This window comes from Desmodus rotundus, chromosome 12 (genome assembly GCF_022682495.2).
Source record: "Desmodus rotundus isolate HL8 chromosome 12, HLdesRot8A.1, whole genome shotgun sequence".
In the NCBI taxonomy this organism is placed as follows: domain Eukaryota; kingdom Metazoa; phylum Chordata; class Mammalia; order Chiroptera; family Phyllostomidae; genus Desmodus; species Desmodus rotundus.
Genome location: NC_071398.1, coordinates 38,826,291 through 38,852,527, shown reverse-complemented (window position 1 = coordinate 38,852,527; position 26,237 = coordinate 38,826,291). Strand labels below are relative to the sequence as shown.

At 52.4% G+C, this 26,237-nt stretch overlaps 2 protein-coding genes across 5 annotated transcripts in view; both read left to right on the top strand.

Annotated features, from left to right (window-relative positions):
* The first annotated feature begins 1,125 nt into the window (after window positions 1-1,125).
* On the top strand, window positions 1,126-17,520 carry COQ8B (coenzyme Q8B). Its single transcript, XM_045185581.2, has 15 exons — window positions 1,126-1,223; window positions 1,515-1,619; window positions 1,766-1,885; window positions 2,031-2,097; window positions 3,731-3,808; window positions 6,755-6,877; window positions 7,020-7,105; window positions 8,074-8,214; window positions 8,303-8,384; window positions 9,099-9,192; window positions 11,077-11,218; window positions 11,367-11,474; window positions 13,489-13,554; window positions 16,190-16,276; window positions 16,728-17,520. The coding sequence occupies exons 2-15, from the start codon at window positions 1,518-1,520 to the stop codon at window positions 17,028-17,030; spliced, it is 1,599 nt and encodes a 532-aa protein (XP_045041516.2). The 5' UTR covers window positions 1,126-1,223; window positions 1,515-1,517; the 3' UTR covers window positions 17,031-17,520.
* Window positions 17,521-18,368: 848 nt separating this feature from the next.
* NUMBL (NUMB like endocytic adaptor protein) overlaps window positions 18,369-26,237 on the top strand; it is a 28,975-nt gene continuing 21,106 nt past the window's right edge. For 2 of the 4 annotated variants that reach the window (XM_053916045.2, XM_053916044.2), the window contains exons 1-5: window positions 18,369-18,575; window positions 22,049-22,133; window positions 24,124-24,263; window positions 25,140-25,214; window positions 25,302-25,376. In XM_053916045.2, the coding sequence (XP_053772020.1) occupies window positions 18,552-18,575; window positions 22,049-22,133; window positions 24,124-24,263; window positions 25,140-25,214; window positions 25,302-25,376 (399 nt within the window). In that variant the 5' untranslated portion in view covers window positions 18,369-18,551. Of the gene's footprint in view, window positions 18,576-18,709; window positions 18,988-22,048; window positions 22,134-24,123; window positions 24,264-25,139; window positions 25,215-25,301; window positions 25,377-26,237 lie in introns of those variants that run through there. The other 2 variants (XM_024577523.4, XM_045185613.3) reach the window with 2 other exon arrangements.

The following is a 26,237-nucleotide window of genomic DNA, read 5'->3' as shown; positions in this document are numbered from 1 at the left end:
GACCAATGAGAAGTCCTATCAGAGACCCTGTAGGGCATCAGTCAGGCTGGGAAAATGAGGTCCAGAAAGGGTCAAGGCTCTTCTGAGGTCACAGCACAGAAAGAGACAGGGAGATCTCATTCCTGACATAGGGGTTAGACAGAGCCAGGGTTTCTGTGGGGGAGGCGTCCTATCCTCCTCCCAGCAGTGAGAGACAGGACCCAGCCAGCTGCTTCTATTCCAGACTGTGAGAAGAGGGGTGAGTCAGCCTGTTGTGTGTGGGGGGGGGTGACTTTAAGCCGTCCTGTTCCCCCACTTCATCCCTCCCGCCCCAAGACACACACACCCAGATGGGCTGGGAGCTGGTGTTCTGAAATGCCAAGGATCTTGACTCAGAACTGGGAATCTTGGCTGAGTGTGTTCTGGGAAATGTCAGGCCTACAGGAAACAGAGGAGTCCCACTCAGGCCATCCTGCAGGTGGGCGGGGAGCGGAGAGAGCAAGAAGTATGAAGGAACAGGGACCCAGTGTGCAAGGGGCTGAGTGTGAGGGAGCTTGTTTACAGCGGGGAGGGTCGAGGGTGCAAGAGGGAGACAATTGGCGTGTAAGGAAGGGGGTTTATATGTGCAAGGGAGGAGGCTGGGTGCCAGGATGTGGGTGTTTGAAGTAGAGGGTGCGTGTGCAAAGTGAAGGGGCTCCACGTGCATGGGAAATGTTTGCTGGGAAGGTGGGTGTTCGAAGGAGAGATCTTGAGCCTGCTGGAGGTAGAAATAAGAAAGAGGGTTCGCAAGATGTTCGTGCAGAGGACACGAATGGAGTTTGTAAGGGAGAGAGTTGTTTGCAAAGAAAACGGTGTAGGGAACAGAAAAGTCCGCTGCACACACGCACTTTGAGATGAGTGGAAGGGCATAAAAGCGCATGCGTGTGTTCCTGCCGTAGCCCCTACAATCCTCCACGGATCCTAACGCCCAACCTTAGGCCCCGCCCCCCACGCACAGCAAGGAGTTCTTCCTGCCAGTCAGCGAGCTGCTGCTCTGTCATTGGATAGCTGTCCGGAGTGAGACTCCAGGAAGTGCAAGAGGACCCCACGCTTTGTGGACCCGTAGCCCGGGAGCAGCGGGTGCTTAGCAACGGGGGGAGGTACCTAGTAACGGGGTAGGGGAGTACAGGAGAGGAATTGTGGGTACCTAGCAACATAGGTGAAGGCGGTGCCTAGCGACCAGGGGTGATCAGAGAAGTAGAGAGGTAGCCCTGGAGAATCTGTGGGTGTCTAGCCACGGGGAAGGACTTTAGCAACGGCAGGGAGTGAGACGAAGGAAAGTCAGTTTTGGGAGCTGAGCAGGAAGAACTATAGGTTCCTAGAAACTAGAGAGGGAACCAGGAGAAACTAGAGGGACCTGTATCGGGGGAGGAAGTCTTTGCTAGGTGGGAATCTTAGGGTGAACACGGAGGCATGTGAGCGCTTGGGGTGGGGAGCAAAGCAGGGAAGTCAGTCCCACCACTCCTACCCGAGTAATTCCTCCTCTTCTCCCCCAGGCGATGTGGCTGGAGGTTGGGGGCCTACTGCGGGGGACCTGTGGACAACTGGGCCGGACTCTTGGTCTACCTTGTGGGGCCCTGGGTTCTGGGCCCCACTGCTGGGTAAGAGGCTGGGGAAAGTTCCCCAAGGGGAAGAGCCTGAGGGAGGCGTTATAACGCCAGTGAGTAAAGGGGCAGGGAGGAATCCAAAGGGTCAGGTAGACCCCATGTCTTCTTCTTCTTCTTGCCAATGTCCACATCTCTTGCAGGGGCCATGTGGGTGTTCTTGGGCCCAAAAGCTTCATCAGGGTGGGCCTGGCAGAGGTCTGAGTGAGGAGGACATTTCCAAGGCCCGGGAGGCCCGGCTCAGGAAGACACCTCGGCCCCAGGTATCATTGCCTTCCATCCACCTAGCAACACTCCATGAAGGCAGTTGGCCCCCTGAGCTTGGGGAAGGGTGTGGTGGCAGGTTGATTGTACTCCCTGGGCACTATACCCACCTTCCCACCCTCAGACCTTCTCCCCATTTTCCAGCTGAGTGACCGGTCTCGAGAACGCAAAGTGCCTGCCTCCCGCATCAGCCGCTTGGCTAACTTTGGGGGTAGGTGTGATTGTGGGAGACTATGACCTAGATGAGAGGAAGCAACATTTACAGAATGAATCAAAGAAGAGGGTGAATCAGAGACAGACAGGAGGGAGAGATGAAAAGAGAATGAAAGCAAAGGCCTGCAAAACCGAAGGAAATAGAGGGGAAGGTAACATTTATTGAGAACTTGGAAGAATGTGCAAGGACCCATATGTGTGATCCCTCTGCACCGAGTCAGTAATTGTTTATTTCCATTCTACAGATGCGGGCATGGAGGCTAAGGGAAGTGAAGTGAAGTGACCCCAGGTTAGCAGCAGAATTTACAATTCAGGTCACAATCTGCATGAAATAATTTAGTGGGTGCAACCATCATTAAAAAGAAGAATAGCCTTGGTGTAGCTCAGTGGATTGAACGCAGGCTGTGAACCAAAGGGTCACTAGTTCAATTCCCAGTCAGGGCACATGCCTGGGTTGAAGGCCAGGTCCCCAGTAGGGAGCACACGAGAAGCAACCACACACTGATATTTCTCTCCCTCTCTTTCTCCTTCCCTTTCCCTCTCTCTCAAAATAAATAAATAAAATCTTTAAAAAGAAGAAGAAGAATAGAATGGAAAAGATGAGGGTGCCTGTAGAGTAAGGGAAAATATTTTTTATGAAACATTATATATTGTGTTGGTCTCTACCAGTTATAATGCAAATGTCTTTCTTACTGCAAATCATGGTTCCAGCTTCAAAGACAATGATTCACAGTATAAAGAGGAAGTTAAATTCAGTGTTTAGAGCTTTGACACCAGGCTGCCCAGGGTTCGAGGAGTGATTCTGCTGCATAACTCTGGATGAATTACTTAACTTCTCTGAGCCTCGATTTCCTTTTCTGTAAAATGGAAGCTTTCCCATAAAACTTACCTCATGACGGTGTGAGGACAAAATGAATTAAAGCATTTAAGGTACTAGAAATGGTTCCTGGCATGTAGAAAGTGCTCAGAAAATGCCAGCTATGATTATTCTTAGGGATGGTGACAGTGAAAGAGTCAGAAAGACTCGGCATACCTTTAGGGATAAGGAGACAAGAGGAGGCAGAGGAAGTCAGCCAGCAAGAACATCAAAAGGCGGAATGGAGAGAAAGAGGCCTAGATAGAGATGCCAAGTGTAGGAGAGGGGAAAGAGAAGTAACTGACAGGAAAGGTGAGCACGAAGAAGAGGAGGTGTGGACAGAAACACAGGAGTCATAGGAAGTCACAGATCATTTTGGAGCCTTCTAATCCTTGGCCGTGTACAAGAATCATCAGGGATGCTTAATAAAAATTCAAACTCTGAGGCCTCAACTCAGGCCCGTTTAATCAGAACCTCAGGAATGGGACCTGGGCGCTGTATGTATGAAAGCTCCTCACGTGACTCAGATGTGCAGCCTGGGTGAGAACTGCTGCCACAGGAGACAGGCCTGGAGAGAGGGATAGAGGAAGAGACAGCCTCGCTTTGAAGGGAACCCCAAGCAGGGACAGTAGTGAGAGTTAGGGACAAAGATACACAAAGACTTGGCTGCAAAGAGCTGGGTGACAAGTGTGCTTAGAGAGAGACAGCAGAGAGAGGGTGGGTGGGAGGAACACCCTGTGCAAGCAGGCATTCAGGCTCCTCTCTCACTCCTCAGGACTGGCTGTGGGCTTGGGCCTGGGAGTGCTGGCTGAAGTGGCCAAGAAGTCCCTGCCAGGAGGATCTTTCCAGCCAGGTGAGTTAGTCACAGTACCTGGGTTTGGACCCTGGCCTGGCTGTGTGACCTGGGGCAAGTGGCTTCACCCCTCAGAGCCCCAGTTTCCTCATGTGGAAAACGGAGATGGTGATAATATACCCACCTCTGGGGGTCACTGTGAAGGATGGGAACCCTGTCAGGGTCCCGATGCATTGAGATTATTTGAGAAAAAAAATGTAAGCCCTCCAGAGTTGAGTTCTGACTCTGAGCAGGAGATGAAGGCTGAAAATAGGAGTGCCGGTGGAGCTCCCGGTCCAGCAGGGATGGAATGAGATCAGCCTCTTTGGATAAGATTCCCCAACAAGTCAATGGCCACCCAAAGATAGGGGTGCCAAAACAAAGATAGGGGTGGCCATTCTAGATTAAAAAGGGACTAGAGAAATACTAGCTGACAGATGGAATGTGTGAACTGTGATTGGATGTCAATTTGAAAAAAATAACTGTGTCACGGGAATGTAAAGTGCAGCATTAAGAATACAGTCAGTGATACTGTTATAGCTATGTATGGTGCCAGGTAGGTACTAGACTTACGGGGTAGTGGCTTTGTAAGTTATATAAATGTCTAACCACTGAGCTGTGCACCTTAAACTAATATAATGAATGTCAACTGCAGTTGAAAAGTAAAAAAAAAAAAAATTAAAAAAAGAACTATAAAAGACTTTTGCGGGCAATTGGGAAGATCTGGATAGTAGATATTAGAGAAACTGTTAATTTTCTTAGGTGTGATTATGATATTGTGATTCTGTAGGGGAATATCCTTATTTTTAGCACAGGTTGAGTGCAATGCCATGCAATTGGTCAGCAAAAAATAATAGTAAGTGTTTGGTCACATACACAGACAGAGCAGAAGAGGCAGAATATTAAAATGTTTGAATTGGGCATGCAGGTGTTCATGATGCAACTTTTCTGTCTGTTTGGGGTTTTTTCAAAGTAAAAAGTTGGAGGTAGGTGGAGGATTCGGCTTTAGGGTAAGGCCGGACTGAGTCTATACTGTGCCCTGCCATTTCTGTGCTGTGTGACTCAGGGCCAGGCAGTGTACCTCTCTGAATCTCTTGCTTTCTCACCTTGAAAATTAAGGCCTTGGTAGTTCTTACTTCCTGGAGTGATTATGGGGATTCTGCCAGAGGATCCAGAGAGACACTTAGAATTCTCCATGGCACAGGGAGAGCCCTCAATAAAGAGCTCAATAACTTTTTAAAATAAAATAAGTGTATTGATGCTTTATTGAATATTAATGTAATTTGCATATAGACCCGTGTACATATCCTTTTCACAGCACTTATGTACCCAGATCAAGAAACTGTAGAACATCATTTCTCAAACTTTTTGGTCTTGGGATCCCTACACACTCTTAAAACTGAGGAATGAATTTTTTAAAAAATGTGTTATATCCATACAATGGAATATTATTCAGACATAAAAAGGCATGAGCCCTACCTGGTGTGGCTCAGTGGACTGAGCACTGACCTGCGAACCAGAAGGTTGCAGGTTCAATTCCCAGTCAGGGCACATGCCTGGGTTGCGGGCCAGCTCCCCACTTGGGGGTGAAAAAGAGGCAATCAATCGATGTTTCTCTCCCTCTCTTTCTCCCTCCTTTCCCCTCTCTAAAAATAAATAAATAAATCTCTTTTTTAAAAAAAGGAATGAAGTACTGGTCCATGCTACAGTGTGGATCAGTCTTAAACACTATCCTAAGTGACAGAAGCCAGACACAAAAGGCCACATACTGTATTATTCCGTTTACATGACATGCCCAGAATAGGGCAATCTGTGGGGACAGAAAGTAGATTAGTGGTCTCCTGGGGCTCGAGGGAAGTGGTTGGAGAAAACCAGGGCAGGGAGTGACTGCTAGTAGGAAGGGGTTTCCTTCTGGGGTGATAAAAATGTTCTGGAATTGGTTGTGCTGATAGTTGTGCAACTCTTGATGACTAGAACCCATTGAATTGTACACCTTAAGTGGGTGGATTATATGGTATGAGAATTATCTCTCAATAAAGTTGTTAAGCCCTGGCTGGTGTAGCTCAGTGGATTGAGTGCGCGCTTGTGAACCAAAGGGTCACAGGTTCAGTTCCCAGTCAGGGCACGTGCCCGGGTTGCAGGCCAGGTCCCCAGTATGGGGGAGTGTGAGAGACAACCACACATTGATGTTTCTCTCCCTCTCTCCTTTCCTTCCCTTCTTTCTAAAAATAAAATAAAATAAAGTAAAATAAAAATAAAGTTGTTAAAAAATAGAATGAGGACCCCAAAGAGCTTGTTTATGTGGGTTAATTTATGGATATTTACTGTATTAGAGATTAAAACTGAAAATTTTGAAACACAAGCATGCATACACACATTTCATCAGCCGTCAGGGCAAGGGCATCATCACAGGTCTTGGAGCATCTGGGAAACTCCACTGAACATTTGTGGGAGAAGGAGAGTGAAAAGGGACAAATAACATTCATATTACTATATATCAGGTTCTCTAACCCCTAAGTTCTGTGTGGGAGAGGCATCCATGCTGCCGTGAGTGGGTATAGGTGTTTATTCCACACTGTAGTGGTCTCTCTGTCACTGTTCCACAGGTCCTTCATTCATGTTTGACAGTCCCTGGGGATGTTTCCAGTTTGGGACTGTTACCAATAGTGCTGCAATGACTCTTCTTGGAATATCTGTCAGTGGACACATTTATGCATGTCTCTGGGGTATACCTAGGAGAGAAACAGCGTCTGACATGGGTGTGTGCTTTACTAGAAACTTGCCACTGTTTTCCAAAGGGTGTGTGGCACGGCACCATCATCAGCAGTGTTGGCGGTCAGGCTGCTCCACATTCTTGCCAACACTTGGTATTGTCTTTTTCATTTTAACCATTCCGGTGGGTGTGTAGTGGTGTTATACTGACTATTTTTGTGGCTGTAATACTAATGATCATTCTCTCCACCCCAGAGGGCGGCTCCCGGCCCGGCTCCAGCCCTTTCCTGTCAGAGGCCAATGCGGAGAGGATTGTGCAGACCTTGTGTACTGTTCGGGGGGCCGCCCTCAAGGTTGGCCAAATGCTCAGCATCCAGGGTACAGCATGACCCTCAACCACCGACCTCACTTCTACCCTACCCCACGCACCAGCCAGCCCCACCCTCAGGTACCCCCACAGGGGCCCCCCTTGCTTCCTCCCTCACTGCTTCCCTTGTCCCCTGTGCCCCTGTCTCCCAAGACAACAGCTTCATCAGCCCCCAGCTGCAGCGCATCTTTGAGCGGGTCCGCCAGAGCGCCGACTTCATGCCCCGCTGGCAGATGCTGGTGAGTGCCCAGTGAGGGGAGGCTGACCAGGGAGGTGGGCTCTGCCTGCCTGTCTCTTGTGGCTTTACTACTCTACTCCCTAACTAACTTTGGACCTGATTCCCCCTCCATCAAATGGATCACCGAAGCACCTCCCCATAGGATTGCTGTGATGATGAAATGAGGGTGGTATAGAGCACCGAGTCTGGTCCCTGGCAGGCTCAGTGAGCTGTTAAAGCAGCAGCGAGTGCTGTGTTAGGGGTTAGGCTTGGTGAGTTCAAACCCTGGCCCTGCCACTTCCTGCATGTGTGATTGCAGACCCGCGGCCTGACCTCTCTGTGCCTCAGTGTGCTCCTCTGTGAAATGGTGATAGTGATGGTAGCATCCGCATCACAGGGTCACATAAATTAGCATAAAGAACACACTCAAAGGGCCCTGACACACCATGAGTGACATGCAAGTTTTAACTGTTATTATTACCATTTTTTTAAATTAAGGGAGAGTGTGTCTGTAAATAGGTGGGCACAGTGCCCGGCCCTGAGTGAGTGTACAAGACACGAGCTCCCCTTCCAATGATGGGGTCAGGGTGTGCCATCCAGGATCCTGCACCTGCCTGCTGACCTCCATTCTGCTCGCTTGCCATGTGACCCTGGGCACTTATTGCTGCTCCTATAAGTGCCAGGGCCTGAGAGCCACTCTGAACAGGATCTGGCCCACAGGAAGCCTTCTATAAATTTTAACTTATTTATCACATGAACTTGAGTTAATACCAAGCTGGGCTGGGCCTCCCAGTCTGCCAGTGCCTGGTTCACCTTGACTGAGAGACTTCTCTCTAAGCCTCAATTTCCTCATCTGTAAAGTGGGCAGCCAACAGCCTAGCCCAGGCCCAGCATGTGGTGAGTGCTGGAGTTATTGTAATGTGCTCAGCACAGGGAATGAGCTCAGCTGCCTATAATCATAGTGATGATCATTACCACCACTTTCCCCAGAGAGTTCTGGAAGAAGAGCTTGGCAGGGACTGGCAGGCCAAGGTGGTCTCTTTGGAGGAGGTGCCTTTTGCTGCCGCCTCTATTGGGCAGGTGCACCAGGGAATGCTGAGGGATGGGACGGAAGTGGCCGTGAAGATCCAGGTGAGAGGGGAACCTGGATGGGTGGCAGTGGGCACCCTGTTGTCCCAGAGCAGTGGCTCCCAACTTCCCCTGACTCCTCCCTTTGCAGTACCCGGGTGTTGCCCAGAGCATCCAGAGCGACGTCCAAAACCTGCTGGCAGTGCTCAAGATGAGCGTGGCCCTGCCCGACGGTGAGGTGCCCACTGTAGGACAGGTACCCTGAAGAGAGGAAGTGGGGCTGGATGCCAGAAGTCAGAGAGCACCAGCTCGGGCAGGGTGTGCCTGTGTGTGTGAATGTGTGTTTGAGACAGAAGGAAGGGACACCAAGGTAGGGAGAGCGCAGAGTACAAGCGTGTGAGGAAAAAACAAACTTGGAGAGTCTGAGACAGACAGAAGCTGAGACTGCAATTCAGAAACAGACACACAGAAGGTGTGCAGAGAGGGACTGAAAAAGAGCCACAGAAGCAGGAAGAGAGTGTAAGTGGGACCTCACGTTTGTGTTAAAGCTTTTGAGAAAGAGCCTGAAGAAGATGGAGCAGGGTATGTGTGTGTGTGAGAGGGAGGGAAAGGCAGGGGCAGAAGATTAAGAGAGCATGAGAGAGTGTGAAAAAGACAGAATAGGTGGTGTGTGTGACTAGGAAAGAAATGCCTAGGGACAGGTGTGCATGCCTGTGAAAGAGACAGACCCGAGAAGAGCCCACAGTTGTATGAGGACAGAGGGGAGGTGTGTGGACAGACAATGGGGTAAAAGGCGTGGAGCAGAAGGAGTGAGAGACAGCGAGAGAGAGACAGAGAGACAGGATTGGCAAGGGAAGACATTCATGAGTGGGAGCCTGTGGGGCTGGGCAGGTGGGGGGAGGGTACAGGCTGTGGCCTTCCTTGGCTGACACGGCTGCCCTCATCAGGCCTGTTTGCCGAGCAGAGCCTGCAGGCCTTGCTGCAGGAGCTGGCTTGGGAGTGTGACTACCGTCGTGAGGCGGCTTCTGCCCAGAACTTCAGGTGAGCTGAGCCCCCCTGCAGGCCTCTCAAGGACCTCTTCCTTCCAGCTTCCCTCCTTCCTTCCCTCCCAGGCTGAGTCGGAACTGGAGTCTTGGTGGGGCTGGCAAATTCTTTTCCTCTTCATCCATTTGTTCATCCGTTCATCCCTTCACTCGTTACTTCATTTATCCTCCGTGTCATCTGTGAGCTTGGTCGTGTCACTTCCTCTCTCAAAGTGTCGGTTTCGCATCTGTGGAATGGGTTGGGTAACCGTTCAGTCAAGGGGGCGATGATCTTGTCAACAGGCTTAGTCGCAAAATGGGTCACACCTGCTGCACTGACAAAGCTTGAGCAATCCGACAGTGTCAAGGGTCAAAGAGAATGGGGCTCCAGAGCATCCCTTGTATACCGTGGGCAGGAAGAGATATTGAGATAAGGGTTTGGGATAAGAGAGTGGCATCGTGTGTTAAGGCTGGATATTCACCTAACACCGAAGAGTTGCCCTCCTGGCTAAGTACTCCAGGGTTGCTGATGGCAGTATACACCACCAGACTTTTCCAGAATGCTCGTTGTAGCAAGTCAAATTAGAAACAACCCAAATTATGAAATTCATCCAGCAGGGTTGATAAATGAGTAATGTATATTCATCAGGAGAATATCATACAGCAGTGAAAATGAATGAACTATAGCTACCAGGAACAGTGTGGTCGCATCTTAGAAGCACCGTGATAGGCAGTAATTAATTATACTCAGTGAGATCCTCCACAGTGTAGCCCACGTGTTTATTGAGCCAAGCTCCGTTAAGTACGGAGTAAGAGAAAGGGCAGTACAAGGCAATGTTCTGGGGTGTGGGCCTGGATAGAAAGATGTGGGCTTCAGCCCCAGGTCCTCCCTTAACGTTATGGCTGGCCTGGATATGCATAGTGGCCTTGGCAGAGTGTCCTCACAGGGGAGTGCAAAGGGAATTGTGCTGATTAAATGCTTGGCGCAGGGCCTAGCCCACCAGGAGTGGTTCAAAATTCAGAGATTTTATAAACAAGGACAAAAATACAAGCCTGAAGCCTGAAGCCTGGAGCAGGTCCTGGAGGAGGAAGGTTCAAATTGGGTTGGGCCAGAGCACACTCCCTGTGGGATCAGGGGGAAGCCCCCCCGACAGGATTCCCAGTATCCTTAGAATAAAACCTGTATCAGTTCCCCTGACCCCTCCCCACCTCCCTGCTACCCACCTTATCTCCTCCAGCCATCCCACAGCTCCCCAACCAGAGGCCTCCCTCATAATTCTCTGCCTCCCAAATCTTTCGTTGACACACTTAGCTCAATCTATCTGTCTATTTGCTATAGTATGGTCTCTGGTGTGTGGAAGGGGCAGGCCTGGGCCTCATCCACTGCTCTGTCCTCAGCATTGTCCAGCACAGGGACAGACACTGAGAAGGATGCTTTCCCTTAATTAACCAGTGTTCCCAGTCCTGACTCCAAGGAGCAGCTAGTGAGTATCACTATGGACTCGGAGATTTGTGTATCAGTGACTGTTTTTTGGATGAATTAATAAGTTGATGAGAAAGTAATGTTTATGGAGCTTCATACACTGAGCTCATCACGGGGCAATCAGATATCATTTCCAGTAGGGAAGTGGTAACTGGGTCTCCAGCAGCTGGCTGAGGGGCAGACACAGAGTAGGCCTTATGGAGATGTTTATTGAATGAATGAATGAATGAATAAAATGTCTGAATAAATGTCAGTCTTGCCGGGTATTGACCATCACTCAGGGCACACAGAAGCAAAAGGAGAGAAGGGAAGGCAAGACACAGACTGTTCATGGAGGACCTCTCAGAGGTAGAGGCCTGGAGCTGGGCCACAGGGGCCTGTCACACCATGGCCCATCCCCTCCCTTCCTCTCTGCCCCAGGCAGCTGTTGGCTGATGACCCCTTCTTCCGGGTGCCGGCAGTGATCAAGGACCTCTGCACAACACGGGTGCTGGGCATGGAGCTGGTCGGAGGGGTCCCCCTGGACCAGTGCCAGAGCCTGAGCCAGGACATCCGGAACCAGGTACTTGGTCTTGTGGGACAGCAGGGAGGGTGCTGCCCCAGGCAGAGCCAGCAGGGTCAGCTAGACCCACTGTGCCTCCCCAGGCCTCTGAGGGCTTCACAGGGGCAGATGACTCTGAGGGATCTGTTACTCCTTCTCCCCACCCCAGATCTGCTTCCAGCTCCTGCGGCTGTGTCTGCGGGAGCTGTTTGAGTTCCGATTCATGCAGACGGACCCCAACTGGGCCAACTTCCTGTATGATGCCTCCAGTCATCAGGTTGGTTCCTTGTGATGGGTGTCAGGGTACATCAGCTGCTGTGACCGATATTTTCCAATATTTCAGTAGCTTACTAATAGTAGTACTACTCACGTGACAGGCGGGCTAGGCCTCCTCCCTGTGGTGATGTGGAGACCCAGACTCCTCCCCTTCGGTGATTGTGCCGTCCAGGGAAGGGAGAGAGATTCAGAGTGTAATTCTCTGCTTAACTGCTTTGACCAGAAGTGACGCATCTTTCCTTTTACCATTCTGATAATGAGAACTGTTCACACAACCACTCTAGGTGCAAAGGATGCTGGGAAATGGAGTTCCTGGCTAGGCAGTGGCGTCCTACTGGCAGTGTGACGGTATAGAAGAGGGAACATAACTTTTGGAAGGCAGTTAGTCATCACTACCACACTTGTCACTCATTTAGAACACACCAAGCCCCCGCTGCCTCTTGATAATGACACCAAGACCACCCTGATCCTCACCTTCTCAGAGCTCGTGGTCCGGTAGGGGACCCATCAGCAGAGAGTGGGGACCTAGAGTAATTAGCACCATGGCAGGGTAGCACAGGCCAGAGCTGTCAGTGATGGGGAGGCCTGGGGGCAACGGGAAGCCAGGGGAAGTGGCTGTCCTGTCTGGGTGGGGTCAAGGAAACCTTCCCGAAGGAAGTGCCATTAAAGCTGAAACGAGAAAGATGAGAAGAGGATGGCCGTCTAAAGAGCAGGGAAAAGCACTCCTGGCAAAGCACACGGTGTGCCCACAGGCCTGGGCATGAGTTTGCTTGGAAAGACTCTCAGCGTGCACGGTGGCCAAATTGCTCACCAGCGTGGTCTGTCCCCGTTCAGTCTCCAGAGGGATCTTTCTCAAACAGATCTGGCCCCACCATCCCTTCCACAGCGCCATATACCCGCAGGGTCAAGTCTGAGCCCTTTGCTGGAGGTGGAGCTGCCCCGCTGAGTCTCCAGCCACAGTCCCTTGCCACTGCCTTCGCCCCAAGTGCACACACACCCTGCACCCCTCCTAAGCTGACACCCAGGGAGGGGTTTTTCCAGCCTTGGGAGGTGATGCACTTCCCAGTCCTGATGTCAATTTATTGGGTCTCAACAGCATTTTTTTATTTTAAAGGCATAGAATAGAAAGTATCAGTGCGTCACAGGTGGAAGGGAGCTATAGTATATCAAGACGCTTTTGTTTGACGTTTATATTTATGTGGCACTGGCACTGGTGCCCAGCATAATCTGAATTTCATACTGTGGGTTGTGGTCAATAATCCAAACCCCACTGCCCTAGAAAAACTCCTACATACATGTTCATTAAGTGCTGTTTTCATAGCAAAACCCACAAGCACCCACAATGTTCATCAACCAGATAAGTGCACTGTGATACATCCACACAGCAAAGTCCTTACTCAGTAGTGGGAAACGGAAAGAATGCGCCAGGGCTGCACACGGCAGTGGGGATAAGTCACCAAACCACGTTGGGCACAAGGAACAAGCTTCAGGATAACCACCATAAATAATATTTATATGAAGTTTAAGTACAGAAAACATGGCTCGTTCATGGGTGCACACATGTAGAAAATGTAGAAATACACACACAGCAATTTCAGGGAATAATAATTTAATAAAAATTTCAAGAAAGTGGTAACCCTAGAAGAGAGGGTGGGGACATGGGGCGGAGGCCCTACCTGGATTGGTATTATTTTATATTTTAAGCTGGGTGGTGAGATTTCTGTTCACTCTTCTATATATTTTATTCTCTGGGTTTTTTTTCTGTGCCTAAAACACATTATTATAAAAAACAATTATGACCAAAAAATAAATAAAAGCCAAGTCCCTTCAGCTTCATGTGGGGGTGACTTAGAATTGTGGAGACCAGAGGCTAGGAGCCCAGGGAGACAGTAGGCAGGGACTCTGGCAGGAGGAGACAGGGTGTAGGGAGGGAGGGATGGACCCAGGCCACCCCCAATAGACAGCGGGGAGCCTTGGTGGACTCCCAGCATCTCTTTCACCATTCTCGTTCCCAGGTGACCCTGCTGGACTTTGGTGCAAGCCGAGAATTTGGGACCGAATTCACAGACCATTACATTGAGGTGAGTCCCCCCAACCCTGTGGTCTGAAGGGCCGAGGCTCAAACCGGATACTGAGGCAAGGGTGAGAAGGAGAAACATAGTATCTGGAATTAAGAAATAAGAAATAATAGTAATACTAATAGCAGCTAACAAATACCAGCACTTAATGCCAGGTGCTGTTTTAAGTGCTAGACATATGATAACTGACTTAAAGCACTCAGCAACTCCATGGGGTCAGGACCATTTTTAGCCCCATTTTACCGATGAAGTAACTGGGGCTCGGAGAGGTTAAGTCACTTGCCCAAGGTCACAGCAGACCTGGGATTCAAACTCAGGTGGTCTGTGTCCAGAGCCCATGCTTCCAACCCTAACTAGCCTCCTCCTAAGAGATTGGCCCATGAAGGCCATCCTCTCGCCTCCCCACAACCCACACTGTCCCGGATCTTGGTGTCCAGCCTTGCCCTCTCGTACCTCCCTGGCAGGCTGCTTCCTACAGAGCTGCTCTGTCCTCAGGAAGTGCTTCCTCCCACTAACTTGGGTCAATTTGTCTCAGAGGCCACACAGAATACCATCTCACTAACTGGTGAGGTTGGACATCCAACCTAGGTTTTCTAATCACTTCGTTATCAATTCAAACATTCTTTGATCCTACCTGTGTGCCCAGCCCTATTCTGGGTAAACTGGGGACAATAATGACCAACCCAATCCAAGTCCCCACCTTCAAAGAGCTCACAGTCCAATGGGGGAACAGACAGTGAAGACCCAGAGTGGTCAGGGCTGGGATGGGGAGGCACAGGGCACTGAGGGAGCTCAGAGAAGCATGGGCCTGCCTAGGGAGTCAGGAAGGGCTTCCTAAGGGAGGAGCTATCAGAGTTGAGACCTGAGGGATGAGGAGACCAATAAGGGAGAAGCTAGGAGGGTATTCCAGATCCACAACAAGTACCAAAGCTAAGAGATGAGAAGGGACATGCCCATTAAAGCCGCACTCCTCATACTTTAATGTGTACGTGAAACCCCCTCACCCCCCACGGCCCTGTTGACACGTGGCTTCTGGTCTGGAGTGAGGCATGAGACGGTGCATCACTAACACACGCCCAGGTACAGGAACCACACTTTGAGAAGTAAAGTCCTAGGGGACCAAAATGAAGTTCATATTCTGACTGGGCGGGTAGGTGGAGGGCAGAGGAGGAGCCAGCAATGAGATTGGAGCCAAATCCCGCTGGGTCTCAGAAGCCATGCTTTGTAGCTTGTACTTTATATGGGTGCCTAGGGAAGCCATAGGAGGGATTTGAGCAGGAGAGGGGCACAGTCAGAATTAGGAAACGCCCCCTGAATAACGAGTGGTCTTTAAGACTAGGAGCTGGGAGCCCAGGGAGGCTGTGGGAAAGGAAGAATGGTGTCTGGGGCAAGGCCCAGGGCTCTGGATTGGGTACTGGGCATGGTGGGACCATCCTTGAGGTAGGGACAGGAAGGATGGGCTGGTAACCCCCACTTCCCACCACATATACAGGCCTCTTGGGGCCTGTCCTCTGCAGGCCACTTGGGTAGTTGGGACATCTCATGCCCTGCCCCTACCCCACCCTGCCTCCAGACTATTTGGCATGTCTCTCCTGCCACCTCCCCACTCTTTTCCAATTTAAAAAAGCCGTGTCACACTGGCCCCCAAGGACCATATAGGCCTCACAGATGGCCAGACAAGCTTGGGCATGGAAGCCGAAACAGAGTGGAACCGACAGATTTAATCCTGTACCCCTTCCTCTCAAGGAAGGGCAACTCACTGGTTAAGGGATCTCCCAGGTTCCATTCCTCACCTTTTTTCCGCATACTCTGAGCCTGTTTGCTCATGTGTGATGTCAGGACCCTCACACCCACCTCTTAATAATAATAGTAGCTGATTATATTTATGGTGCTTCCTCCATGCCGGCACAGTGCTCAGCACCGCACAGCTATCGCCTCCTTTAACCTCACAACAGCCCCATGAGGAACATAATTCCAACATCCCCACTTAACAGATGAGAAGTCGGAGGCCTGAGACAAAGCACATTGCCCAGAGTCAGCCAGCAAGTGGCAGAGCTGGGACTGACCCAAGGCAGCTTCTGTCTGTCTGTCCTTGTACCCTCGACTCTCCTGGTGCGCACTCATGGCTGCAGGGGTGTTTAGCTAATTTGCTCAACAAAAGTTCACTAAAGGTCTCCTGAGTGCCAGAGCCTGTGCCACATGGGACTGAACCCATCTGGGATTCCTGTTATCTCAGGGCTCCAAATCCAGTGCCGGAGGCAGACAACAGCAGACCAGGTGACCAGAGTTGGCCCAGTGACAACCTTGGGTGCAGTTTTGGGTTATAGTTCCATCCTTGGCCACATGAGTATTTGGACTCGTGAGCAGCACTTGACATTTATTTTCCTCTGTGCTCTTTCACTGCCTAGTTCCCAGCCAGGTGGGCAGAACCCCTGACCACCCTACTCCCCAGGCTCTAGGACAGTCTTGAGACACAGCTGCGCAAGGAGAGGCAAGGCAGGAGAGGCTCTAGGTGAGAGGCCCTAGGCAGATGAGAAGGAAAGTGGGTGCTATCTCCCTTCTCCAATTCCCCAGACCCCTCCATGAACCCTTGAACTTCACAGAGCCTTTGACCCTGTGCCCCACACCCTTTAACCAGGTGGTGATGGCTGCAGCCAATGGAGACAGAGACCGGGTCCTTCAGAAATCCCAGGACCTCAAATTCCTCACAGGCTTTGAAACCAAGGTTGGGAGTCACTGGGGGAGTAGAGTATGGCATCTGTTGTGGGAAGGGTGGGGTGGGCATGGGGGCTGCTTAAGTCACTGGGGAACTCTGGGGGAATGGGAAGCTGCTGATCCATACTTGGCGGCTCTGTGGAGGAGTGGGGGGAATGGAAGCTGCTTGGCCTCAGGAACCCTGGGAAAATGGGCACCAGTTAACCTATTCTGGAGGAAGCGAGTGGGGGAATGGAACCTGCTTCTCTGGTCTACAGAGTGAGGTCTGCTTGTGCATTGGAGGCTCTGAGAGGGAGTGAAAGGCCATTTCCTTTGGGAGGAGTTGGGGGCTGCTTGCCTTCCAGGGGGTCTGGAAGGAGTCTGGGGCTTTTGTTCATACTGGACATTGTGAGGGAGCTGAGAGCTGCTTGTTAGTTCTGGGTTAAGCGGAGGGCTATGCCCCTGCTCTTCCCCACCCCCAGGCATTCTCCGATGCCCACGTGGAGGCTGTGATGATCCTGGGAGAGCCTTTTGCCACCCAGGGCTCCTATGACTTCGGGGCAGGGGATACTGCCCGCCGCGTGCAGGGCCTCATCCCGGTGCTGCTGCAGCACCGGCTCCGCCCACCGCCTGAGGAGACCTACGCCCTGCACCGCAAGCTGGCCGGGGCTTTCCTGACCTGCGCCCGCCTCCGCGCCAATATCGACTGCCGGGACCTCTTCCAGGACACCTACGACCGCTACTGGGCCGGTCGCCAGGCTCAGCCACTGCCTGAAGCCTCCTGACCAGAGGGGCAGTCTGGTCAGACCCCTGAGACAGCTCCCTCTGGGGAATCCGGCCAGTAGAGGGCCATCCTTTCCACTCTGTTCCGGTCTGGGGACGCCTCTCTGGGCTTCCCAGTACGGCCTAGCACCCTACGCTGGAGACTGGGGAATCCTGGGGCTAGGGAACTCCCCACTTCACACTCCCATATCCTGCTCTCCCCACCCCAAAATGGGCATCAAGGAACTCCAGGGATTAATTTATTTCTGCCAACATTTGAGAGGGCTTCAGGCACCCTGCACGCCGAGTGGAGATGCAGACTCATCTAGAGGGGAGTCCCTCGCCTGTGTCTCTGGTCTCCCACAGATCTGGCCAATGAGAGGGGAGGGGTGTTAGTTGGAGACAGTCCTCACCTTTGCCTCCCTCATCCCTCGACCAGCTGTCTTTTCCTCATCCATCCTCTCTGTGTTAGGGGTGTTTGAACCTTCCGTCTGAATAAAAAGCAGCCCTCCCCTTCTGCAGCTCTTTTCTCTGCGCTGGGTCGGGAGGAGGAGCTCGCGGACAGCCTCCAGGTGCAGATGGCCAGCCCCCTCCCACCCTCTTGTCTGAAAGCCCGGGTCCTGCCTGGGCCATCTGTTGCCGGGAACCTCCTTCTCCCCTTTCCCTCCCACCCCCAACCCCTCCCGCACGTGCAGACCACCTGCTCGTAAGATCGCGGCAGCTGAGAAGGCCTCCCTGCTACACCACCACCCCGACGCCCCGGCTCCCAGCAACCTCGCCATTGCTAATGGGCCTTAATGCCCCTGCCAGATGCTTTGCCAAACCCACAGGATAGGGCGGGAGCGGGGGCGCTACAGCAGCCAGAACCGCACCCAAGTCCCAGCCTGGCGCCCCCACCGCCTGTGCTGAACGGATCGCACGCTGGAACGCGCTGGGGTCTGTTCATTCCCCTCCCATTCCTTGCAAAAAGTGCCTTGTCACCGCTTCTGCCAGCCCCCGCTGGAATAGGAAAACCATGGGGTTAGCTGGGAGATTCGAGGATGTGGAGCGAGACGGTTCCCGAAGCAACTCTTTTGGACACAGAACTGAAGGAGACCTGAGGTCAGGGGTCACCAAGGGAAAGGGAGTGCAGGCTTCGAAAGACCTAGGGGGTAACTCCGCGAGGCTCACGTGCAAGCTCAGTCCAGGACAGGCCAATGGGCGTGGCGGGGCGGTGGCCGTAAGGGAGGGGGCGGGGTTATATTTGCGTATGGGCGGGGCCTGTAGTCCAAGGGGCGGGGTCTTTCTGTATATCCAGCAGGCGGCGAGCCAGTGGGCGGGGCCGGGGCGGGCAGCTGAGGCAGGAGGGGCGCTCCCCCGCCCCCGGAACGGAAATCTCGGGGAGCCGAGCAGGCTGGCGGGCGTGCATCCCGCACCATCCTTGGGTCTCTGGGCTCCGCTAGCGTCGGACAGAGCTGCCGCCGCCACCACAACAGCAGCACCAACAGCATTCGGGGATCCGGGCCTGGCGGGGGCCGCGGGAGGCGGGGGCGCCCGGGCCCTGGATGTCCCGGAGCGCGGCGGCCAGCGTGAGAAGGGCGGGAGAGTGGGTCTCGGGTAGGGGGGCGGCGCCGCTGCTGATGTGGCGGGGGGGTGGGAGGCGGCCGCGGCGCCCGGAGGGAGAGGGTGCCAATGCTGGCGAGGGTGGTCCTGGGTGGGAGTCCACGAACAAACCCCCACTGACCCAAAGCTTGGGAGACATAGGCCCTCCCTTACCGAGGCCCTGGAGATAAGGGTCCCGGACACAGAACTCCGCCTCAGAAAAATCAAGGACAGGGGACAGATTTTCCGTATAACTCCCTAGGCAAGGTTTTGAGGATGGGTTCGGGACACAACCCCCAGATGAAGCCAAGGCCTGCTGGAGGCGATCCCGGACCAGACGCCATCCAGACTCCTCCCTGCCTGAGGGGGGTCTGTGAACATAACAACCCTCTAGGCAAGGTCTTGATGGAGTCCCTGGGCACAGCTTCCCTACCAAGCCAAGGCCGAGGGCGATTTCAGGCACAATCTGTCCCCAGGCCTCAGAGGAGTCCTGGGCAAAGCATCCCACCCCCCTCCCCCCAATCCTTGGGCGGTGTCCCAGGAACAGCCCCTTCTCAAAACAAGGTCCCTGTGCCTGGGACTCCACTCCCACTGCAGCCTGAATAAAATTAGGGAAATTTCAGGCCCTTCCTCTCCTTGGTCAAGGGTCTCAAGGCACAGGTCTCTGGGACACCCTCTTTGTCCCTTGGGCTGCCCAGCTGCCTGGGAGTGGCCCCACCCTCGGATAATGCGCTGGCCCTTGAGGCCCAGGATTCATGCTGGGAGGTGGGGGCGAGGCTTCCCAGGGACCGGGTGCAGCCTTGTCTGTCTGCAGCATCTGAGGTGATGGCGGCTTTGTGTGTAGTACCTGGGGGAGGGGGGAAGCAAGCAATGGGGAGGTGGCTAAGAGTGTGACCCCGTGTTTGTGTGACTGTCTGTGTGTGTGTCTGTGATACAGCTGGTGACTATGAGGAATCCTGTGTGTGTGCCTGTTTTGTGCTTGTGGTTGTGTCTGGTAGTGTCTGTGAGTGACCCCAGCATTTGTGTGACTATGTATGTGTGTATGACAACGGCTCAGTGTGCATGAACCCTGTACTTTTTATCTATGTTTGAGTGTGTGCATGGTTGTGGCTGTGGAGTTGTGTCTGTGGTTCCATCTTTAGTGGCCCTGTGTTTGTGTGCCTTGGTAACTGTGACTGGGTATGTGACAGTGTGTGTGTTAAGTCTGGGGCTAGACGTGTGTGTGGCTGGCTGACTGAAGATGTGGGTGGAGCTGTGACTGTGTGTAAGTGGAGTGGTGTCCATGACTCTGTCCATGTGCGACTCTCCCAGTGACTGAACGTTTGTGGTTATATCTGTGACTGACTTTATATGTGTGTCACACTTGAGTCTGTGTGATACACAATGTCCTTGCAACTCTGGGTGTGTGGCTGCCATTATAGATGAAGTCAGTCCCATTGTGCCTATGTGACTGGGGTTGTGTGATGGCACTGTGACTTGTATGTTTGTGTGACTGTTTGTGTGTCCAGAGCCACGTCTGTGGGTATGACTGGGGTTGTATAAATGATGGCATCTAGCTCCGGGTGTTGATACTGAGTGATCGTGTGCATTTATAATCGTGAATATGTGATTTGGGTTATGTACTTGACTTGGGGTCTGAAGCCCTGGCTGACCATTAATAGTGGGTTATTTCACTATGTCTGACTCAAAATATAGGTGTGTCTATGTGTGATGGCATCAGGCTACTGTGTGTGTTGGGGGCATGCAGGTGACTGGGGCTTCTATATTTGTTTGTGACCTGCATGTCTGTGACCCGGATGACTATAGGGACCTGTGTCTATGTCATGGGCTGCGAGAGTATCTGCAGCTGTGTGGCTGTTTGGTGTGTGTGTGTCTGCATGCATGCTGGACTTTTTGTGTTTGAGTGTGTGATTTGGTGACAGGGTGACTGTGAGGAGCTGTGTCTTTTGCATCAGCACAGCTATAAATGCTGCGTCTGGGCCCCTGCATTTCAGAGCATGCACCTGACTGTGCTTGTGGTATGTGAAATAGAAATTGTGTACTGGTGGCTCTGTGTGTGAGGCACCATGTGTCTGGCCACATGGGGCTGTGACTGTACGAGTATGTGGCCACTTGTCTGTGTGACTTGTGTGTTTTCATGGAGAGAGGCCATGTGTTTCTCTGTGATGCTATGATGTGGTACGGTCGGGTGTGGGATATTGGGTGACTGTAACGGTGGTGTATGGCTGGCTAATGTGGCTACCGAGGCTGTGTGACTCTGCATGCACAACCACCTCTGAAATGTGTTTGGCTGTGACTTTGAACCGCCGACTGTCTGGCTGTGCCTGAGTATGGCCCTCCTGGGGGATAGTTGTCTCTTGATGGCTGTATGCATGTCTTAAGTGTGCAAACCCGTTTCCCTGTAATGCACGGGCCATGGCCACCAGTGTCTCTGTGTGACTGGGGGTGGAGGACTGTCCATATAAGTTAGTTGATACTGTGACTAAATGTGAGCCCCTATGACTGGGTGTGTGTGACTGTGTGACAGTGTGTGACCAAAAAGTGTGTTGGTGTGACTGACACAAGAGGTTGAGTGTGTATGTGCAGCTTTGTGCCTGTGGATGGTTGAACACGCGTGGCTGAGACTGGGTGTGGCTATGTGATCAGATGTGTATGTGTCTGCGTGCATCCATGGCCAGATGTCAACACACAGCAGTGGAGTTAGGTGGGACAAGTGTGTGTGTCTGTGATTGTGTCTTTGTGACTGGGTGTGATTCTGTGTGGGAGTATCTTGGGTGACTGCCTGAGGAAAAGTGACTGTCATTGGGTGTGGCTGTACATGTGCCACTTGGGTGGGTATGTCTGGGCCCAACTCTTTGTATGTGGCTGAGAAAATAGAAGTGACCACACATCGGCAGCTGATGTGACCAGGTGTGTGTGGCAGTGCCTAGCCAGGCTGGGACTCTGTATGCATGGAGACATATGTCTGTAGCCAGGCTGTGTATATCTATGAACTTGGCTATGTGACAAGATATTTGTAGTGGTTGTGACTTTATGTGTGTCTGTGTGACCTGGTGTGTATAGTTGGGGTTGTGTCTGCGTGTAACTAAATGTGCAGAGCTGTGACCCAGTGCTAGGGACAACTATAGGCATGAGTTGCATGCAGACATGTGGCTGTATGTTTGTGCATCCCTGAACATGTGTCTAGAGGGCAAGGCCACTCCCTCCTCACACCATCCCTGTGGGTACTGAGGGCCTCCTGAGGCCAGGATATCCCCTAACAAACGCCCCCAGACACACTCATTCCTGAGCCCTTGCAACCAGGTGGCTCATCTCCCTTGTAACAGTTGCTATGACAACCAAGCGCTCATCAGGGAGCCTGAGATGGAGGGGTGTTGGCTGATGTCCAAAAAGGGGGTGAGGTAGGGGACCGAGCCCATCCCACGCCAGCCTCTCACCTTCTCTTCTGTCCCTTGAGCAGAGCAGACCCAGGAGGCCTCAGCAGCATCTGTCCCCAGCCCCCTGTGGGACCCTGGGGCCCCCTGAAACCTCCAGGACGGAGCCAGGTGAGTGGCCCAGTGGAGACGGGGCACGGACTGAGTGGGTGCATGGGTCTAACTAACATGACTAGAGAAACTGTCCCTGCAGTCACACAGGCCTAATCACACCCATGAGTGGACACCTTCAAACCTCTTCCCTGCACAATCAGGGACCATTCAAGCCTGATTCGTGCTCAGACACACACTGGGACACTCAGACACATGTTGACCTCCCCACACCCACAAGTGCAGGGTCACACAAACATACAGACACACTCCCAGACAGCACCCAGACTCTTTCAGACAGGGGACGACAGACACCGAGCAGATTCTGACTCCAAGGCCACATTGCACACAGAGCCAGACAACATGCACAGACCCACACTTCCACAGACAGCAGCCAAACTTCCTCAGGCAGACACTGCCTCCCAAACTCCACCTCGGGACCCATTTCCTCATCCAGAGCTGCCCTTCTAGCCCTGGCTGGTGCTGTTCAGTGGATTGAGCACCAGCCTGTGAACCGAAGGGTCGCCAGTGTGATTCCCGGTCAGAGCACATGCCTGGGTTGCAGGCCAGGTCCCCAGTTTGGGGTGTGCAAGAGGCAATTGATCGATGTTTCTCTCATACATCAGTGTTTCTCTCTCTCTCTTTCTCCTTCCCTTCTCCTCTCTCTAAAAAATAAATAAAATCTTTTTAAAAACCTTTTAACAAAAAAGAGCTACACTTCTGCACACAGACACAGTCTCACAAATAACAGTCATGAACAACTAAAAAACAACACACACCTCACGTTTTCACACACCTCGCAGATGCATGGGTGCATACTGACACACCCTCAGAGCAACACTCGTGGACCTGACTCTACAACAGTCACATGCTCTGACACAGACATGCCCTCAACAAACAACAGCTGCAGACTTGGACGCAGGCATGGTCTCTTGGGAAACTCGTACATACTCTCATCAATGACAACAGACAGCCATCAATGACAATGGGCACACCCTCACACAGACATACAGCCTCAAAGACAACTTCTTCCTGCTCAGAGACACATGCTCACCTCACCAGCAACACTTGCTGACACACTCACAACCATTTACACATACATACCCTTCAGCAACAACCTTCAGGGACCTATACTCACAGACAACGACCACGTTCTTGGACACAGATCCCCCCATGGACAGCATGCACAGACATACACTGTAGGGAACAACCACTCTCGGACCCGTATCCTCCTGTACAGCCCTCAGAAACACACGCACTCACTGCAGTGGCATGTTTTGCTCTAGACACCCTCACAGACACCATGCAGGGACGCACAAGCCACACAGTCGCACACACACACAGTCCCCATCTGCTCACCCTCCTGGGACTGTCAGGACGGCTTATCAGTGAAGAGTGCTTCCATCAGTGAGGATTGTCTTAGCAGCTGGCCATCTCCACCCTCACCCGTACCTCTGGGAGTCACAGGTGCATACTGCCCCAGGGTCCCACGCCTGACACTAGACACTGTCGTCCATACTCTCTGGCCTTGGCTCTGGACCTCAGTCTCTGGACCTTCTAAGACCCCCCGACATTGGACCCAGGCAACTCCCAACTCTTGTGCCCTCTGACCACCTCAGCCCCTGACCTCACGACCCTTGACTTCATGCCCTGTAACCCAGTACTCTCCGCTGCCTTGACCTCCCATTACATTGGATCCTCATGATTCTAGACTGCCACAGCCCCATTTCCAGACCCCTGAAAGCTGTGACCCCCATCCCAGACCTACCTGCCCCTCAGCTCCATGTCTTCTGAATCCCCACACTGACTCTTACGCCCTGCCGTATGTCATCCCCATTCCCCGTTTCCCCGGACTGCTGCTGATCCAGGTTCCCTGAAGGTCATGTCCTCTGACCCAGTGACCCCCTAACCCTGTAACCCTACTCCCTTGTTATCAGACTCCTTGCTCACTGAGCACTGTGTGTGTCTTCTGCCCGGGGTCTTTGACCTACTCCCTGTCCTGTGTCACCAGAGGGGGCAGGCACTATGAACAAATTACGGCAGAGCTTGAGGAGGAGGAAGCCAGCCTACGTGCCTGAGGCGTCTCGCCCCCATCAGTGGCAGGCAGACGAGGATGCAGTGCGCAAGGGCACATGCAGCTTCCCTGTCCGGGTGAGTGGGCAGGGCGTGGGTGGGGCTGTGACACATGCTGGTCCTAGCTGGATGAGGTCCCGCCCTGTGTGGCAGAGACAGCGCATCCACAAAGAGCACAGCTTGAGTCCTTCAGAGTTAGGATTAAAAACCAGCACACTTTCTCTTGTACCAAGAAAATGTCACCTGGGGGACGTCCTGCTTGGGTCACCCTGTTTTGTAGGAGTTCACAATTTCCAGAGGGCACTGGAAGGTCACAAAAATTTTGTATCATTTGCAAAGCCCTCTGTGACCCTTTACAATGCACACTACACTTTTATATAGGAGACAGCAGGTTCAGGTTCAAATCCCAACTTGGTCCCTTCCTCCGGATCTCCAGATGCAGACCGTGAGTGTGAGGGGTCCATTTGGGAGGCGCAGGAAATGCTGGTGGGAGTGAGGAAGGGGAGGCAGCCAATCACTGGTGGGTCACTAAACTATAGCTGTGGGCAGCTGAGCTTAATGCCACTGAGGACTTTGGGAAATAGAGCCACCCACCCATCGAGGGAGGGAGCTGGGGTGTGTGTGCCTCAACTCCCATGAGGCATTGCTGGAGCCAGCCCTCAGGTGCAAAGATGCAGACGCTGGCGCTCGGAAGGACGGCAGTGGAGGGTTAAGGCCCGGGGACAGGTGCAGGATGGGAATCACTACTGCATGCTGTGCTTCAGCTTCTCATCTGTGTATCTGGGATAGGAATGGGGAACCTCCTTCGTAGAGTTGAGGTACAGAGAAAACGAGTGCTAAGCACACATGACATGCTTAGGACATTGTGTGATGTGTCGCAGCTGCTCAAGGGACACTAGGAATTATTGACTACTGTGCTTATTCCATGCCCTCCTGTTTTTCCTCCCTCCCAAGTACCTGGGCCACGTGGAGGTGGAGGAGTCCAGGGGTATGCACGTGTGTGAAGATGCCGTGAAGAAGCTGAAGGCGGTGAGCGAGGGGCTGGCACAGGGAGGAGCGAGGTCGGGCCAGAAGAGACAGCCCTGATCATGACCTCTGTTCTCACCTTCCCTCCAGATGGGCCGGAAGTCTGTGAAGTCAGTCCTGTGGGTGTCAGCTGATGGGCTCCGAGTGGTGGATGACAAGACCAAGGTAGGAGGCTCAGGGTGGCAGGTGGGGTTGGGGGAGAGGGCACCAGAGGTCCCCTGTCCTCACCCTGCTCAAATGGGGCCGAGAGTTATTTCCTACCCACCTCTAGGATGTCCCTCCTTCAGGGACCTTCCAGACTACACCATGGGCTTCCGTAACATCTTGCACACCTCACAGTCACACTTTAGGATTGCGTCCTGTGGTTACTTGTGAGCCGACATAGGTAGTGGGTGAGAGCAGACTGGAGCAGCTGCCTCGGCTCCAACCCACCAGCTCACCCACTTATCAGCTGCGTGACCCTGGGTGTCAGATGCAACCCTTCTGTTCCTCAATCTTGTCATCTGTCAAATGGGGATAATAAAAGACCCTACCGTTACCTGAGAAAGTATATCACATGAAGAGGTGTTTCCTCACCAAAAAGGATTTATTTGGGAAAGAGTTGCAATCTAATGCAAGTAGACATGGCCAGCCTGGCTGGTGGGCCAAGATGGAGAAATATTTATAGAAGGAAAAGGAAGTCAAGGGAAGAGGAATTCAGAGTCATAGAGCTTTACTATAAAAATAGTGTTCTTCCTGTAGGTGCTTGCAATTACACAGAGTGCAAGAACTTCCATAAGCCCTAACCCCTCTCATGGACACTCCCAACGCATTGTGGCTCAACATTGCGGTTAGTTTTTATCGCCTGTTACAGTGTATGTACTCAGACCAGTGAGTGTTAGCCATTAGGTGTGTGTTGTCAGTCTACCCAGCCAGACAGGGTGGCATGGGGCCAGGATCTGGGTATCTGTCACTTTTGAATTCCCTGCCTGCAGCCCAGAGACCACCAGAGGAGGCAGCTAGCACATGATGACAGTTAGGTTAATG

Bases quoted from the DNA above. Each gene is read 5' to 3' on its own strand.
- COQ8B (XM_045185581.2), top strand. From the start codon at position 1,518: ATGTGGCTGGAGGTTGGGGGCCTACTGCGGGGGACCTGTGGACAACTG. The intron at 1,886-2,030 runs GTATCATTGCCT...CCCATTTTCCAG, and splicing joins GGAAGACACCTCGGCCCCAG to CTGAGTGACCGGTCTCGAGA. The intron at 9,193-11,076 runs GTGAGCTGAGCC...TCTCTGCCCCAG, and splicing joins GCTTCTGCCCAGAACTTCAG to GCAGCTGTTGGCTGATGACC.